Here is a 19,816-nt window from a genome sequence, read left to right as displayed (position 1 = left end):
CAATTTAATGCCATTTTTATCTTTTTTATCACCATTTACAACGGAATGAGAGCCGTTCAAGATACATGTCCGTGCGCGCGAGTTCTTGTAATACATAGCATAATAGGGCAAAAACGAATTTGTCATATAATGACGTCAGCAAATATATGGAAAATCGCTTGTATCTCTGTTGATATTAATCGATTTTCTTGAAAATTTTGATTTGTTGTAACTGTGACACTTCTTAACAAGATGAACGTCCACCAATCAATAACAGACCACCTAAATCGTTCCAATGACTAATTAAATTGTGTGTCTTAATCAATTTGCATATTGCTCCGTTTAGTCTCATTTCACAACGCCCCCTATCGTCAGAGTCAGCAGCCATACATTTTAGCCTATGGATTTGTACAAAACAAATCGATAATTTTTTTTGGTTTAAACCCAATTTGAACCCAATACATTGTGATCCACAGCACTCTGATTTATTCACTAGACCTCAACTCTATTTAATTTGAATGTATTTCTTCATGTTTTGTTTATGCAGGTAGAAGTGAGGAAGGAATGGAGTCAGGGAACGAAAGTAAGTATGCAATCACTTCATCTTCTCACTCTATTCATTTTTTTTCTACAATCATGATGTAAGGATTTTCTTAGTTTGAATCTAGAGTGCCTATTTAATAGGCTGACAAGTATCTTACCATTTTATATATGTTAGTATATAATATTATGTCGTGTGTCAACCAAGAGAGGGTTTACAGTTATTCTCCCCTCACCGACGAAGTTGGAGGGGATATAGTAACGCTACCGTCCGTCCGTCCGTTCTTAGGAAATCTGGTTCCCGTTCGATATCTTTAGTAATTTTTCACGGATTTTAATGAAATTTAATATGAAGGTACATGGTATCAAAACATAGGAATAATTTGTAACGAGGCATTTAACACATATTTGTGAATCAAGTGTGTTTACATTACGAAAATGGACTATTCTGAAAAATTGTCATCCGTCTTTTTGTTTTGGTCCAGGTTCTATAGATTCCAGAAAGAGTAGCTCTTTGAAAAGGAATGAAGATGCGAGCAGAGCTGTAGAATCAACACAAGGAAGCGTTCCATCTTACCAAACAAGCAGAAGTGCAACCAGTGGATCCTCTCAAGGACAGCCAAAGTTCTATGACATCTATCTTACGTTTAGTCAAGACACGGATTATGTACATAAGGTGAAGGACATCATCCGCAGGAATGGCTGGACGATGATGACTGCTGACGACGGCACGCTTGGTGTTCCGAAAATGACCAGTATCGAGGGCGCCCTGGAGACCTGTTCCCACGTGGTCCTTATAATCACGAAGGAGGACTGTGAGAAGAACGATCCGTATCACACCATGACGATGGAGATGGCATTTCACTCGACGGTGGGCGGTAGTTTGGATGGCCGGGTGATTCCAATCCGATGCTGCGAGGAGAGACATCTTCCGCCACAGCTTCGGAGTTTGAAAAATGCATGCATCAATGATCACTATCTAGAGGACAAACTAAAGAGGACCATTGATGTTAGCATCAGGAAGAACAAAGAAGGATCATCAGTGGGTTAGTTTCATATGATTTAAAGATAAAGCTTAGTTTGTGTAATGCTAATCCATTGTGAAAGAGACTGAACGCGATCAGAAAACTTTGCTTGTGTAGCAAATAAGTATTGGTATATACCTTTTCAGCCGCACCACTTATCTTGTGGAATGGGCTTCCTGACCTGACTTTAAATCTTTAAATCGCGTATGGTTGGGTGGTCGCGTTACGTGACTTGTTGTGAAAACATGCCCCGTTATTCACGAAATGTTTGGGGTAATGTGTTTAAAATACACCCCTTTCATCTACACATGGTGTGGTTCAATTCACCTGACACTTTGTGAAAACCCTCCAGCAAATGTAGGAAGGGGCGCATCTTTAAAGTGTTTCTTTACATTATTATTTTCACGAAATGCCATGTTATGCGACCATCTGACCGGACGCCAATGACTCAATGATTCGAAGTAAGCCGTAATCTCTATGAACTGTCCATTGCAGACGTCACGGCCATTTTTCGGGAATTCAATTAAAAATGGCGTGCACAACATTCAACTTGAATTTGTGTTAAATTACATTGCCGATTTAATTCTCGCATTCCTATATGCGTAATATGTTAATCAAATGGCTCCAGGAGGCAATGTGTTATACCATGGACCTACTAAAAATGGACACTGACCGGTACCATAATGCATTTATGCACCTGACTCTTTCAAAAGTATCATAATAAATTCCAAACATGCTTCCAAGCTTTGATATCATCACGACCGCCGCCAGCCAGCCATAAAGGAATCAAAACTGTGCCTTGAATAATCTACAAAATGTATGCGCAATAGGAACTGAATCGCTTAAAATCACGGAAATGCAAGTGTAGATGTGGCGTACATATGAATATTGACGTATGTGAAGTTTTCAATAGTAAATTAAGAGTAGTTTACAAGAGAAACCTGTAAATTTGGCTGTAACACAATGATTTTAAACTTCATTTTAAAACTTATCATATCCATTTCGAAGGAATAGAAGGTAATAGGACAGTAAAGGATATGTATTTTTGTAATGTTTGGCATGCTCAGATGTATGTCCACCAGTGTCCACTTCTTTAATAATCAATCTCATATCACACAAATTGTCATAATATGGGGTTCACTGCTCCTCTAACTGGTCTTAATTCGCGATACTTTTCCTAAAACTACACTGTGGCCCTGGCCCAGCTAAAAGAATCTGAAGAAATGTAAAAGGTTCGTTTGTCTGTGATAATGCGTGATTAAAAATTTAACATTGTCGCGTCAAATGAATGTCCTCATCAACATACACATTGTCGGGTGGCGGTGGTCTTGATGTGATCAAAGAAAGACTCTCATTATTAGTCCATCTGTAGTAGGGTCCATGGTTATACCTTGGATACCTTGAATACCTTCTGGAAGAATAGCTTCTGGAAGAAAGCCGTCTCCAGCTGTCGAGCTTCCAGATCTAACTTCAAGGGGGGGGTCCCAGCTTCCCGGTCTTGCAACTTGGTCATTGTACATCTGTGTCTTGCTTGCTGGGTCATATCAGGATTGTCATAATTATAGTGTCTACTGGGAGAAGGGTGAATTATATTCCTCCTTCTTCCAGTGTTTGTCACACCATGATTTCTGTCATGAGCAAAAAGGACGGCATATATTTATAACTCAAGAGGATGGAAATTGTTATGGATAAAAAAAAAATAGATTTATAACATTTTCATAACACATTGAAATGCATAAATACCTCATTTCAAGTGTCTCAATGCATGTAGTGACAAAGTTACAGTTAAATTTGAGTTAAACTATTAAATTAATAATGTTATTAAGATATAACAGGTATAATGGCAGTACGCAATATCATTTACTGTCGTGGTAAGGATTAGCCTTGTTTTTTCTATGCAGCTTTTGATTCTTGTAAAAGTATTTGAAAAGAAATGATATTTTATTGTGGGAATTATAATTTCCGTCGTGATATCATTATTACAGGTGATCATCCCCTCGGAAAAAGGTAGGGTCACGTTAGGGCTGATGAGATGTACATTCACACAAAATGTAGTTCACAAAATATGCGCATAGTCAGCAGATGCGCTTCTTTTGTAATGAATCTGAATAACAATGCATTTGGATAGGCGCACTGGTTTGGCCAGAGTACAGGGTGTGGTACGGCCTTGATTAAGCGTAACACGTGTTGTGTAATGGTAATATGTTCTAGTGTGTAGGCATTTCACGTCACTTTGCAACTTGAAGTCGAGGTGCCTGCAACGTCAATGCATGTGCCAGCCAGGATGAGTTGAAAGCATTATGATGTTTTGGCAGTTTATTACTTGGTATTTAGAACTCTGGCTGATATATAAATATATTATTTACATGTTTAGAGTCAGTTTTTATGAGTAAATGTTGTATTGTGTGCTTACACAAGTGGAAAGGAATTCATGTATTAGAGAATAATGTGATACATTTTCTTACTCGATTGAACTGATAATGGATATTCTCAAAAATAATATTTGATATTAAGCTTATTTTATGCTCACTTGTATACTGAATAGTGATATTTGTAGAGAATTCAGAGTATTAGCTTTCCAAGGAGATATAACAGATTTGTTTTATTGCATTGAATTGGTTGCTGTTTGTGCATTTATAGTTGTCGTAGAGGGCGGCCGAATGTAAACAAACCATTAGAGATAGCTGCGCCCATGTGGATCGATTGTCGATAAATAATGCTGTTTTTGATTATCCTAGGTGTTATAGTAAAATACGAATTAGTTGATTATGATGGAAGAAATGATGTGTTGCTACATTTGTAGTTATAAATGTATAAATAAGTATGAATGCCATGAATAAGTACGTCAGTGGTGCAAAACAATTTCATTAAGTTTGAATTTAATTATATTGATATGCCACATAGGCCTTACATGAAGATTAGGCTGTCAGAATAGCCAGAAAAGAAATGCATGGTTGTTTTCATTGATTGTAACTGTTATCTGTTGGTTGTTGAGGGATTCTGTCTCTGGTCACGGACCTGGGGTAAGCATCTTGTATATGTGTATAGTATTGAATGATCCAGTTGTCAAGTAATGTTCTCTTTGATTTTATTAATATTTTTAATTTTGATATAACTCAATCATTCATAGTGATGTTACATTTCAGAGTTGCTTGCATAAACTGTGGATATTTGTAGACCGAGTGTTGTCTGTTTGATAACAGAATCGTGACGTTACAATGTGTTGTATGACGTTTAGTACAAATGTATACCATGTTTGTAATTTAAATGAGTACAATAATGTACTTGGTATTTAAGATTTGCACCGTGCCTGTAAAATTGCTTCCGTTTGTATAATGATAAGGTAATAAGAAATACTTCAGCATTTCAAAGTGCACTTATGGAATTACTTCAGCTCATTGCCAGGATTTTAGAATGACCACTTGTATTTTATTGTGATCAAATGCTATTTAGATTATTGATTCTTGTTGGAATTTTAATTCAGGTTAATTTCCATTTGAAACTTAAGGAAGAGTTTATATTACTAGGGGGTAATGAGTGAAGTTTAGTTAGAATAGTGATACAAACTAGGAGTGTGTGTAGGCAGGCGCGTACGCAGGGGGGGGGGGGGGGGGGTTTGGGGGGTTAAACCCCCCCCCTTTGGGATTTTTTTATGTGTAAACCCCCCTAAAAAAACCCCCCCCCCCCCCCCCTTTTGGATTTTTTTTCTTTTTTTTTTTTTTTTTTTTTTTTTTTAATTATTAAAAAAAAAAAAAAAAAATTCCCATGGCCGACCTAAAAAAGGTGACCTCACCCCCCCCCCCCCAACGGAGCAAAATGTCAAATTTCCAAATTTCGAGACCAAAAAAAAAAAAAAAAAAGTGTCCTCTTACCCAAATTTCGAGACCAAAAAAAAAAAAAAAAAAGTGTCCTCTTACCCCCTCCCCCCCCCCCCCGCTTATTCAGCGGTCGGCTGAGTCGTTGCGATTTTTTTGGGACCAAAAAAAAATAAAAATGTGTCCTCTTACCCCTCCCCCCCGCTTATTCAGCGGTCGGCTGAGTCGTTGCGATTTTTTGGGGACCAAAAAAAAAAAAATGTGTCCTCTTACCCCCCCCCCCCCCCCCCCCCCCCCCCCCCGCTTATTCAGCGGCTGGCTGAGTCGTTGCGAAATTTTCGGACCGATTTATAAATGTTAAAACCCCCCCCCCCCCCCCCCCTTGAAAAAATCCTGCGTACGCGCCTGTGTGTAGGTCATGTAGAGATTTACAGTGTTCCCATGAGGCCTGCCAGTTGGAGGCCTTTGGTGGAATATGCAATGATGTATGCATATTAACTATTGTAAACTTGTCATCAATTCCAGCAAATGTGTGGAAATTATACTGAATGAATTTACCTGTATCAATCTTTGACCTAAATTCATAGTGTTATATCTTGTTATTCTGATATGACATGTAAATGTTCACATTGTACTATGATATGCAACTGTCTTTTGCAGATATCGTGTATGTGATGTACTATTTTGAACATGTACTTATTGCCTTTCCAGGATTTTGTTTTTAATTTTGTTTACGAAGTGTGAATAAACTACGCTACACCGCACTAGACCTTGTACGATTCTTTTTATTGGATCACTCCAACTGCGACGTTATCAATTATTCCTGACTTACTTGTTTTTGTTTTTGTTCGTTTTTTCTCTCCATGTGTTGGCATATTGAAACAAAACAAGGTCTGTGAACATATTAATGTGTAATACAACCCTTATAATAACGGTTTCATATGTATGAAAGCAGAAAAACACAATGGCGAGAGTTTGCAATAAATCAGACCAACAAATTTAAATATACGTGATCACAACATTTTAGTCACGTTGTGTGTTAAACCAAATATGAAAGTTGTACGGCACTATTATGTTACAGTGTAATAATAGATTGAGCCCATTTAAAGTGCCAATACATATTTAGGCCTATAGGAACTACAATTAACTTTCATAAATTAATTACCGTTTTATTTGTGTCCTATTTCATTCAACTATTACCAATCTACTTCTCTGATTTGCCTGCTTTATTCTTTGATTAGTTGTATGCAATTAGATTTCCCTGTCTGTTATATTGATGGTTTGGGAATTATAGTATATTACCAAACACAATTACAATAAACATGTTTGAAAATAAATGGAAGAGATGATCAGAGGCAAGGATATGCAAGAGATGCTATATAGAACTAGACGATGAGAGGATAAAATATAAGATAAGTTTTTAAGTGATGAATAAAAAGAGATGATACATTACGATATATACAATGCTTCCTGAATATTGGTGCAAATGTTTTACAGTTAACTCTGCATGAGTCGAAGTCTGCACATTACAGGGATTTGCATGCGCACTATTATTACTTCTGATTGGTCTAGGCAGCCTAATCGGTGCTGGTATTGGTCTCTACATTCATATTAATAATCAGACTGAACCTACTTTGAATATTACAGCAGCAGGACACTGTTTAATAATATGGTGATCATATAAAGGACAAGACTATACTGATAACAAGTCGCTTATATAAAGCCTATATATTTGTTATATATGGAACCAGAAAACTGCATGATAAGTAACATGTAATAAAAAGAACGTTATCAATTTCACGATTTCACGGGGGGGGGGGGGGGGAATTGAGCCTCCCTGGCCCCCTCTAGAACTGCTACTGGTAAATGATTGCAAACAATTGCCCATAACGCGCATCATTTAGAAGTGATATCTATATGCATTGTTGAGTTTGAACCAATTTTCATAGCATAGAGGAACGCTTATTTTCCCCGAACCACTATTTTTTTTTAGTATGGGAATGACGCCCTCTATCCGCCAGACTTCCATAGGCCGTGTCGCTTCGGTGGCCACATGGATTGTCACATGCCTGAGTTCCACCACGGGTCACGTGGTTTCAAGCCGATGCGACCACCACCACCACCACCCCACTTCCCCCACGGTCATACTCCCATCATGGAACGCCCCTTTGGTAATGACGGATTAGAACCTCCCTTCGGGCACGACGCATTGGAACCTCCCGCACCTGAGGGTCCCCGGACTCGCCTACACGAGAGACCCCCTGCTCCACCTGGACCTCTCCCTGGTGGTCCCCCGCACGGCAGGCGGCCTGGATCAGAAGGTTCCCGTAGGCTCGGACCTGGGTACGACCTACACCACGGCGGACCCGTAGAGCACGAGCACGCGAGACGAAGAGGGAAAGTCAACAGAGCTTACCATCATAACAACCTACCATAATCGACACATCGTAAGAACTTAACTCTTATCACGCCACAGGGCTAATCCCCATTGTGCCTAGCCCCAAATCCCTCCGTGCCAAGTTTTTTTTGAGATAATCTGATTAACCCGATGGTTCTATGAATAGCGCGTGCAAAACACACAGCACTGTCCAATGAGCATGAACAATAACTGGTATTACGAATGCGTGCAAGCATGCACAAGGCACTGAAGCAATGGCTCTCTCGTATGTACAAAGCACTATAACGGTAGCTTGTGTGCAGCCTTATGGCAAGCTTGGAGTTAAATACGCTGATTGATTCATTAGTTGATTTTATTTACCAAATGTAAAAGAGGCCATAAACGATGATACGACAAATTAATTTGGAAGGAAGACCCTAATAACTGACCAAGCCCATTGAGGTTGATTCTATACATTGCAGCGATGCACATTTTGTTTATTTTCTTCGGGTTATCATTATACTTTAAAGAGTTAACACTATTCCACATGCTCCAATGTTAAAAATGAAACTCGTTTAAGATATATATTTGATCATTTTTTTTAATAACAAACTGAAATCAACCACAACTTATCACTATATTGTTTACTATAAGGCTCTAGTGCATTTTAACTAGCGTGATACCTTACACATAAAGCAGAGTTTATGACATTATCAAAAACGACCTGATTTATAAGTTCAAGGGTAATTACTTTAACGAACATTTTAAATATATTTTAAAATGCAACATATTATAATTTGCAAGAAAGATTGAATAAAAGAAATCGTGAAAGCTTACAAATTAACCATCTCCCTCTAACTTCTTCTTCTTCTTCCTCCTCTTCTTTTTATTCTCCCATCTCTTTTCTTATGCAGCTTAGATCTTGAAGATTGTCAGCTTTCTGAATGTGGAAGGCGCTCTTCGATCTTTTCTTTCTTCCGATCACAGACAAGAGTATAGTGACGTCACTTTACCACCACTCAACAGTATGGCGATCTATACAGAGGGTTTAGCTAAATAAGTTTAAGTTGGATACACAATGGCGTCTATGTTTTCGTTTTGTGATTGCCCCACAAAACAGTATTCACCTTATAATGCCCAATTCATAACGGGTTAGCCAAACTGTTCTAGTCAATGGCTCTGGTTACCGATATTATGGAGCGACCTCAACGGCCAGAGATGGGCGCACTGGTGTGACATTTTAATCACTAAAAAGTGCCTTGTATATTTGTTGTATATTACAGATTTCATTACAGATTACAGATTTAAAACTCCTTTGCGGATTCGGGCTATTGTGTGTATGCCGATAAACTGGAAATTAGTTGTAGATACGAAAACTGCTGAACGTATAGTTACGAGGTTATTTCAGCATTTCCTTTTCCTTCCAAGCTTGTAATATGAAATTGAGTTTAAAAATAAATATTTCCTCCATTTTGTATGAGGTATCTCATGCTATCGCTCATAAAAAAAACACACACACAATATGATAAAGATTTAGTAGATTTCTGGTCAAAAGATAATAATATTGTTAAAGAAACTGAAAGTAATGAGGAAAAATGTATTGGTATATAAATGTGATGTTTGAGAATAACAAAAATGATTATAAATTAATTTATGCTCGCCGACATGGACATATAAATGTGTATATAGGACTACCCACTTTGGAGTGAATGTTTGGCCACATGTTCAGCTACTTCTCACCATAACTATTATTAAAGTTTGTTTGCTCACAATTAATTTACGTTTATGATATTTAATTAAAGGATTGCTATGCATGTCTTGATCAATCTCGGGTGATTTGTATGTATGACGTAACTGTTGATTATAGTCTACACTAGATGTTGAATACATGGCCCATTGAAGAACATCCCGTTTCAGGCGATATTATCTCTCTTCATATTCGTATACACAAACATACATCTGACATATAAGTTAACCTTTAATAGAACCTAAAACTTCTCTCACGCAAACTACTCCGGTTGACGTTCAGATGTAGATAACTCCAATTAGAAAGCTAGTCTGAATGTTCTGTTAACCGAATTCTAAAGGCTACTATTGGACAGACATAACTGTGATATTCGCATGAAAACTTGAAATAATTATTTGGAAATACAGAGAATCGAGGGGAAAACATACCTACAACCTTGTAGGCCTATCATACGTGATCTCAAATCAAAATGTTGGTCTGACTATCATCTTGATGTTGACGTTCGGACCTCACAACCGTTATTATGACGTCACAAAAAGTAATGACTTTCACGGGGCAAAGTCATGCGAAAACTTAAGATTTTGAATACAAAGTAAGAACATATTCATTTCAAAAACATTGTGCAATATATTACATATAATCTTGATCGATCACATATATATGACGTCATCCATGGTATAGTGCCATGGATGACGTCACGGTTACATCATAGCAATTTTATGTTTGGTCACATGATGCTATCATGTTTACCAATCACTGAACAGGATTTCATTGATCAACAATATATTGTGCATATAATCGTATGTAAATGAATATGAATCCTCTCAGTTATTTCAATATAATGTACAGATAGCATGAAATATACACGTTAAAATTGGTAAATTTCGTTGAATATTATTGCATGTGAAATAAAATAATATGTTGTACATACAGTAGGGCACTTTTAGCAATCATTATATGATATATTCTTGTAAGAGTTGATGCACCTTTCTTTTAAATGTAGACATTCCCCCTTCAAAAAGTTAGGAGACTCTAGTTAAAGTAATGATATCTCTCTTGTCATAACATGATCATCTCTTTGTTTGGGATTATTATAAACTATGCTTATTATATTTCTAATAATAACACCATATTTGATATGATTCTGCAGCCAAGGAATCAGCAGTATATCAGACTAAGGGGCACGGTCAGAAGTGAAATACATTGGTAATAATAATACTAACGTTTTAGTTACCCAGGGTAGCCACTTCAGTTATGAAACTGTTATTCCAGCGGGCCCTGCATAACATAATATGTTATTACTACCCTTCTCCAATCTAATATGCTGAGCACCTAGCTAGAAGGCAGAATGTCTAATTGTTACAAGTCTTTGGTATGAATTGGCCGTGGTTCGAACCCACGACCTCCCGTTCATGAGACAGGCGCTCTAACTACTGAGCCACCATGCCCGGTAACCATTGATATTGCTGTACCGTGAACTACATAGCAGCCCTACACTCTTCAAATAAAGAATAAAGCACAGCCGAACAATATTAATGCATTTTGCTACGTTTTAATTTTAACCTTGCCCCTTATTTTGATGTAAAGCACAGTCTATGATTACAAATCATAACAAAATAGAGAATAAGTACCGATGGTTATGGATATGCAATTGAGATATAGTCAATCAAACTTGAGTTTCCAAACTTTATTTGATGAATTTAGTTTATTCTGCTTTTTGACTTAAATACATGCCGCATGAGTTGCAAGGAAAAAAACACAGTAAGGATACAATTCCATTTTAACAGTTCTTTGATAATTCTTAGAAACAGAATTTCCAATATCAATAATCATACAAGATCGTCTTTATTGTTTAATGTGCACATTATATGTTATAGCGTGTAATTATATATTTTTTCAGTAGTTATTCAGCACGTAAATATTATTTCGGTAGTTGCTAATTTTTATAAATAAATGTATTGATCTAAGATAATTTATTAAATTGTACAAACAATCTGAATAATTTGTGTTAGTTGTGTGCTTTTGATGATATGAGTCATTTTGTTGTAAAGCAAATAATACACATATCATTTGCCATTAGAGAGAGAGAGAACAGGAAAATAATCGGCATAATAAAGAGAAAGGGCAAACAAAGTAGAACATACAAAAAAGGGACAGATAACAATTTCCAGAAGTAAATACATAAACAAACTAGACATATAATACTTGTTTGGAACAAGTATAGGTGGGCTGGTCAACTAAAATTTGGCACAAAATAGAGCAAAAATAAGCGAGATACTGCTAAAAAACAATGTCATATAGATTAATGATGTGAAAGAAATTCCCCTTCCTTAGGCATAACACGCAACTTAAGAAATTTCTGATATGTGCCCTTTAATCGTAATTTTTACTATGATGACGTGATCAAAATGAAAAATAACTGAGCTTGTAGAGAATTGTCGTAGCTACATCATATCGAAATTTGGAAGAAAATCGATCAATATTTACAGAGATACAATCAATTTTACATAAATATGCTGACTTCATAATATGCAAATTCGTATTTTGAGTTCCAAGGCCATTATGATGATGTCACGATACACTTAATGGGCAAATGAAACATGAAATCATATTTCCGACTCAAACTCTATCTAAATATGAAAAAAAATTGAAGGTCATGGTTCATTCCAAAGAGCTAAAATGGATTTTGTATAGGCATGTTTTTGCCCATATATGCTATGTATTAAAAGAGCTCGCACGCACCGACATTTTTCTTGAATTGACGCTCATCTTGTTATTAAAGGTCATAAAGAGATGAACATGGTATCAAATTCTTCGAAAAAATATGAAAAATATCATGAAAGAAAACAAAATGTCGATTCTATGTTTTGTGATGGTGTTACGCGCGAAAACGCGCGCGAATGCGCGTGTGCGCGGTTTTTTATGAAATGCTTAAAATGACCTGAAACGTATGCAAAAAAAATTTGAGACGATTTTGAGCATTTTAAAATTTTGCGCGCGTATTGACGCGCGGACGTACGCGTACGCGCGCGTTTTTTGTCCTGAAATTGATTGGACGGATATTGACCTCAATCATGATAAATATGAATGAGAAATGGTTTTTGGTTATGAAGATATGATCAAGAGTTTATTTTCAGAAAATTTCACAAAATGGCGCCTAGATGACGTCAACAGTCAAGGTCAAGGTTGAAAACGTTTTTTTTTAATTTCTCTATATGCCTATACATAAGTGTGTCAAATTTCAAAGCATTTGATTGAACCATTTTAAAGTTATCTTGTTCACAAAAAAGTGGGTCGAAATAAGAAAAAAAAAACTAGACATATAATTCTTGTTTGGAACAAGTATAGGTGGGCTGGTCAAATTAAATTAGAGACAAAATAGAGCAAAAATAAGCGAGATACTGCTTAAAAATTCTTAAAAAACAATATCATGTAGTTTCATGACGTGAACGAAATTCATCATCTATAGGGATAACGCAAATTATGAAATGTTTGACATGAGGCCTTTAATCGAGATTTTCACTATAATGACGTCATCAAAATGAAAAATAGTTACCTATTGAGCTTGTAGAGAATTGTCTTAGCTACAACATATCAAAATTTTGAAGAAAATTGATCAATATTTACAGAGTTACAATCAATTTTACATAAATATGCTGACGTCATAATATGCAAATTTGTATTTTGAGTTCCAAGGCCATTGTGATGATGTCACGATACATTTAATGGCCAAATGAGACATGAAATCATATCTCCGACTCACACTCTATCTAAATATGAAAAAAAAAATGAGGATTCCGGTGCATTCCAAAGAGCTATAATGGATTTTGTATAGGCATGTTTTTGCCCATATATGCCATGTATTATAAGAGCTCGCGCGCACGGACATTTACCTTGAATGGACGCTCATCTTAATATTAATGGTCATAAAGAGATGAACATGGTATCAAATTGTTAAAAAAAATATGGAAATTATCATGGAAGAAAAAAATGGCGATTCTATGTTGTGTAATGGTGTTACGCGCGAAAACGCGCGCGCATGTGCGTGTGCGCGATTTTTTTATAAAATGCTTATAATGACCTGAAACGTATGCAAAAAAAAATTGAGACGATTTTGAGCATTTTAAAATTTTGCGCGCAAACTGACGCGCGGACGTACGCGCACGCGCGCGTTTTTTGTCCTGAAATTGATTGGACGGATATTGACCTCAATCATGATAAATATGAATGAGAAATGGTTTTTGGTTATGAAGATATGATCAAGAGTTTATTTTCAGAAAATTTCACAAAATGGCGCCTAGATGACGTCATCAGTCAAGGTCAAGGTTGAAAACGTTTTTTTTAAATTTCTCTATATGCCTATACATAAGTGTGTCAAATTTCAAAGCATTTGATTGAACCATTTTAAAGTTATCTTGTTCACAAAAAAGTGGGTCGAAATAAGAAAAAAAAAACTAGACATATAATACTTGTTTGGAACAAGTATAGGTGGGCTGGTCAAATTAAATTAGAGACAAAATAGAGCAAAAATAAGCGAGATACTGCTTAAAAATTCTTAAAAAACAATATCATGTAGTTTCATGACGTGAACGAAATTCATCATCTATAGGGATAACGCAAATTATGAAATGTTTGACATGAGGCCTTTAATCGAGATTTTCACTATAATGACGTCATCAAAATGAAAAATAGTTACCTATTAAGCTTGTAGAGAATTGTCTTAGCTACAACATATCAAAATTTTGAAGAAAATTGATCAATATTTACAGAGTTACAATCAATTTTACATAAATATGCTGACGTCATAATATGCAAATTTGTATTTTGAGTTCCAAGGCCATTGTGATGATGTCACGATACATTTAATGGCCAAATGAGACATGAAATCATATCTCCGACTCACACTCTATCTAAATATGAAAAAAAAAATGAGGATTCCGGTGCATTCCAAAGAGCTATAATGGATTTTGTATAGGCATGTTTTTGCCCATATATGCCATGTATTATAAGAGCTCGCGCGCACGGACATTTACCTTGAATGGACGCTCATCTTAATATTTAATGGTCATAAAGAGATGAACATGGTATCAAATTGTTAAAAAAAATATGGAAATTATCATGGAAGAAAAAAATGGCGATTCTATGTTGTGTAATGGTGTTACGCGCGAAAACGCGCGCGCATGTGCGTGTGCGCGATTTTTTTATAAAATGCTTATAATGACCTGAAACGTATGCAAAAAAAAATTGAGACGATTTTGAGCATTTTAAAATTTTGCGCGCAAACTGACGCGCGGACGTACGCGCACGCGCGCGTTTTTTGTCCTGAAATTGATTGGACGGATATTGACCTCAATCATGATAAATATGAATGAGAAATGGTTTTTGGTTATGAAGATATGATCAAGAGTTTATTTTCAGAAAATTTCACAAAATGGCGCCTAGATGACGTCATCAGTCAAGGTCAAGGTTGAAAACGTTTTTTTTAATTTCTCTATATGCCTATACATAAGTGTGTCAAATTTCAAAGCATTTGATTGAACCATTTTAAAGTTATCTTGTTCACAAAAAAGTGGGTCGAAATAAGAAAAAAAAAACTAGACATATAATACTTGTTTGGAACAAGTATAGGTGGGCTGGTCAACTATATTTGAAAACAAAATAGAGCAAAAATAAGCGAGATACTGCTTAAAAATTCTTAAAAAACAATATCATGTAGATTCATTACGTGAACGAAATTCACCTTCTATAGTCATAACACGCAAATTATGAAATTTCTGACATGAGGCCTTTAATCGAAATATTTACTCTGATGACGTCATCAAAATGAAAAATGGTTAAAATTGAACTTGTAGAGAATTATCTTAGCTACAACATATCGAAAATTTGAAGAAAATCGATCAATATATTCAGAGATACAATCTATTTCCCATAAATATGCTGACGTCATATTATGCAAATTCCTTTTTTTAGTTCGAATGCCATTATGATGATGTCAAAATATTTTTAATCGCCAAATGAGACATTAAATCATATTTCCCACTCATACTCTATCTAAATATGAAAACAAATTGAAGGTCACGGCTTATTCCAAAGAGCTATAATTTATTTTGTATAGGCATGTTTTTGCCCATATATGCTATGTATTAAAAGAGCTCGCGCGCACGGACATTTATCTTGAATTGACGCTCATCTTGTTATTAATGGTCATAAAGAGATAAACATGGTATCAAATTCCTCAAAAAAATATGAGAAATATCATGAAAGAAAAAAAATGGCGATTCTATGTTTCGTAATGGTGTTACGCGCGAAAACGCGCGCGCATGTGCGTTTGCGCGATTTTTTTTTAAATGCTTAAAATGACTTGAAACGTATGCAAAATAAATTTGAGACGATTTTGAGCATTTTGAAATTGTGCGCGCGCACTGACGCGCGGACATACGCGCATGTGCGCGTTTTTTGACCTGAAATTAACCGGACTGATATTGACCTTCATCATGATAAATATGAATGAAAAATAATTTTTGGTTATGGAGATATGATCATGACTTGATTTTCAGACAATTTTACAAAATGGCGCCTAGATGACGTCATCAGTGAAGGTCAAAGTTGAAAACGTTTTTTTGCTTCGTCCATATGCCTATACATATGTGTGCCAAATTTCAAGGCATTTGATTTAGGCATTTTTTAGTTATCTTGCTCACAAAAAAAAGTGGTTCGAAATAAGAAAAATAAACTAGATTTGTAATACTTGTTTTGAACAAGTATAGGTGGGCTGATCCAACAAAAAATTGAGACAAAATGAATGGTACATTTGAGATAGCTTTTTGTCTCAGCTACAACATACTCGAAGTTCAGCGTAAATGAAGCTAAGCGACGTAGATATTGCTCGCGAAAGACGGGAATGTAGAATCAAGTTTTGAGAAAAAGTCATGTCCCATAGAGAATACACGCAAAATCTGAAAAATTGACATGCCTCCTTTAATCGCAAAAATACGCCATGATGCCTTTGTCAAAATAAAAAATCGTGACTACTGTATTTGTAGAAAATTGTCTCAGCTAGAACATATCAAAACTTTGAACAAAATCGATCAATTTTTACAAAGATACAATCAATTTTCCAAAAATATGCTGACGCCATAATATGCAAATTAAAATGTTGAGTTCGGAGGCCATTATGATGACGTCATGAGTTAATTGAGGGTCAAATGAGACATGAAATCATATCTCAAATTCATACTCAATCAAAAAAAAAAAAAAAATTGGGGTCACCTTGCATCCTAAAGAGCTACAATGGATTTTGCATAGGCATGTTTTTGCCCATATATGCTATGTATTACAAGACCTCGCGCGCACGGAAATTTATGTTTAACGGTCGATCATTCCGTCATTAATAGTCATAAAGAGATAAACAGACTATCAATTTGTTTGTAAAAATATTTGGAATATTATGAAAGAAAGAAAATTGCGATTCTTTGTTGTTCAATAGTTTTAGGCGCGAAAAACGCGCACGCATGCGCGTGTGCGCGATTTTTTATAAAATGCTTAGAATGGCCTAAAACGTATGCAAAATGATTTTGAGACGATTTTGAGCACTTCAAAATTTTACGCGTGCATTGACGCGCGGACGTACGCGCGCGTTATTTGACCTGCCATTGATCGGACGGATATTGACCTTGATCATGATAAATATGAATGAGAAATACCTTTTGGTTATGAAGGTATGATCATTAGTTGATTTTCGTAAAATTTTACAAAATGGCGCCTAGATGACGTCATCAGTCAAGGTCAAGGTTAAAAAAAATTCTGTGCTTTGTATATATGCCTATACATATGTGTGCCAAATTTCAAGGCATTTGATCCAGCCATTTTTAATTTATCTTGTCCACAAAAAAAAGTGGTTAGAAATAAGAAAAATAAAGAATAATAAATAAAGGCAATTCTAACGAAATTATAAGGTGGTCTGTAAGTTATACAGCCCACCTGACTAGACATATAATTCTTGTTTGGAACAAGTATAGGTGGGCTGGTCAACTTAAATTTGAGACAAAATAGAGCAAAAATAAGCGAGATACTGCTTAAAAATTCTTAAAAAAACAATATCATGTAGTTTCATGACGTGAACGAAATTCACCTTCTATAGGGATAACGCAAATTATGAAATGTTTGACATGAGGCCTTTAATCGAGATTTTCACTATGATGACGTCATCAAAATGAAAAATAGTTATTACTGCGCTTGTAGAGAATTGTCTTAGCTACAACATATCGAAATTTTGAAGAAAATTGATCAATGTTCACAGAGATACAATCAATTTTACATAAATATGCTGACGTCATAATATGCAAATTCGTATTTTGAGTTCCGAGGCCATTGTGATGATGTCACGATACACTTAATGGCCAAATGAGACATGAAATCATATCTCCGACTCATACTCTATCAGAATATGAAAAAAATTGAGGATTTCGGTGCATTCCAAAGAGCTATAATGGATTTTGTATAGGCATGTTTTTGCCCATATATGCTATGTATTAAAAGAGCTCGCGCGCACGGACATTTATCTTGAATGGACGCTCATCTTAATATTAATAGTCATAAAGAGATGAACATAGTATTAAATTGTTAAAACAAATATGGGATTTATCATGAAAAGAAAAAAAATGGGGATTCTACGTTGTGTAATGGTGTTACGCGCGAAAACGCGCACGCATGCGCGTGTGCGCGATTTTTGTATAAAATGCTTAAAATGACCTGAAACGTATGCAAAATTAATTTAAGACGATTTTGAGCATTTTAAAATTTTGCGCGCGCACGGACGTACGCGCACGCGCGCGTTTTTTGTCCTGAAATTGTCCGGACTGATATTGACCTTGATCATGATAAATATGAATGAAAATTTCGGTTATGAAGATATGACCATGAGTTGATTTTCAGAAAATTTCACAAAATGGCGCCTAGATGACGTCATCAGTCAAGGTCAAGGTTGAAATTTCTGTGCTTTGTTCTAATGCCTATACATATGTGTGCTAAATTTCAAGGTATTTGATTGAACCATTTTCAAGTTATCTTGCTCACAAAAAAGTGGGTCGAAATAAGAAAAATAAAGAAATAATAATAAAGGCAATTTTAACAACATTATAAGGTGGTCTGTATTAGATACAGCCCACCTGATAAATAAATAATAAATAAAGGCGATTTTAACAAAAATATAAGGTGGTCTGTATTAGATACAGCCCACCTAATAAATTAATGAGTTTATGAGTAAATATATAGCTTGATGAGCAAAATTAGAACGAAATAAGAATATGAGCCCCCCCCCCAAACAAAAACAAAAAATTACTGTACTGTAAAATGAAAGAAAAGATATAACACTTTTCTTGTTCTCAGAACTTAACATAATTATATTTTGTTTGCATACAAGGCCAATCGATCGAAGTCAAATTTCCTCATCATTAATCACTTTGGACAAGTGCATACGTTTTGTGGGAGAGAAAGAAAGATATAGAGAGAAAGTGTGTGTGTGCGCGTGTGTGTGTATGTGTGTGCCTGGGAGATTGCACTTGTGTGTGGGTGTAACAAGGGAGGATAGACAGGAATGTACGCGCGTTGAGTGTGAGTTTGTATGTCTTCGTCAGCTGTAGCATTATGGTCCCGTACCTCTCGCATTGAGTCCTCTGTCGGCAAAGCAGAAATTAAGAATTTGGAAATGCTCTGTTATAAAGTTGACCATGAGATGGCGCTGTGTACGCTAGGACAGACAGTTCATGAGATCAGTATTGCTTTATATCTATTTTACGGACTTTTGAAGATGTGTGTGGATAGCTTGCAAAGCCTAGAAAAGGGTGACCTCGCTGCCCGAGCGTAAAGTGACGGTTGCCTTGAAAGATAAATATGTGAGATCTACTCATGCGCAATTGCATTGTACACGAGCCTACATGGAAGTGATTGGAAGGCGTTGGTCATGTTTATCGGTGTATACTGTGAGGTTTTGGAACTATCACAATAGGGACTTTTAGATTCACACGACGAGAACGTGGACCGCCACGTGTGACATCCTTTTAAGGCACTGCCGGGCACGGCCCAGTGCCTTAACACAATGTCACACGCGGCGGTCCACGTTCTCGCCGTGTAAATCTAAAAGTCCCTATTGATAAGAAACTAGCACAGCCTTGCTAAAAGTCAAATGCACTGTACATGACAAATGTGTATATGGGACTACACAGACATGTGGCATTGTAGTGTTGTCAACAACGTGTAGCTGTTACTTACCATATTTTGAATATTAGGGCATTCAAAGAGTCATCCTTTTAGGAGACAGCTTTTAAACGTTACT

At 36.1% G+C, this 19,816-nt stretch overlaps 1 protein-coding gene across 1 annotated transcript; it reads left to right on the top strand.

Moving 5' to 3' along the window:
- The first annotated feature begins 7,412 nt into the window (after positions 1–7,412).
- Positions 7,413–7,796, top strand: LOC115927411 (proline-rich protein HaeIII subfamily 1-like). Its single transcript, XM_030993262.1, has one exon. The coding sequence runs from the start codon at positions 7,413–7,415 to the stop codon at positions 7,794–7,796; it is 384 nt and encodes a 127-aa protein (XP_030849122.1).
- Positions 7,797–19,816: the final 12,020 nt, after the last annotated feature.

The sequence above is a fragment of the Strongylocentrotus purpuratus genome, unplaced genomic scaffold, assembly GCF_000002235.5.
Source record: "Strongylocentrotus purpuratus isolate Spur 01 unplaced genomic scaffold, Spur_5.0 spur5_scaffold_20, whole genome shotgun sequence".
Taxonomy (NCBI): domain Eukaryota; kingdom Metazoa; phylum Echinodermata; class Echinoidea; order Camarodonta; family Strongylocentrotidae; genus Strongylocentrotus; species Strongylocentrotus purpuratus.
The sequence above is the reverse complement of the archived record's forward strand: the minus strand, read 5'-3'. Positions and strand labels throughout refer to the sequence as shown.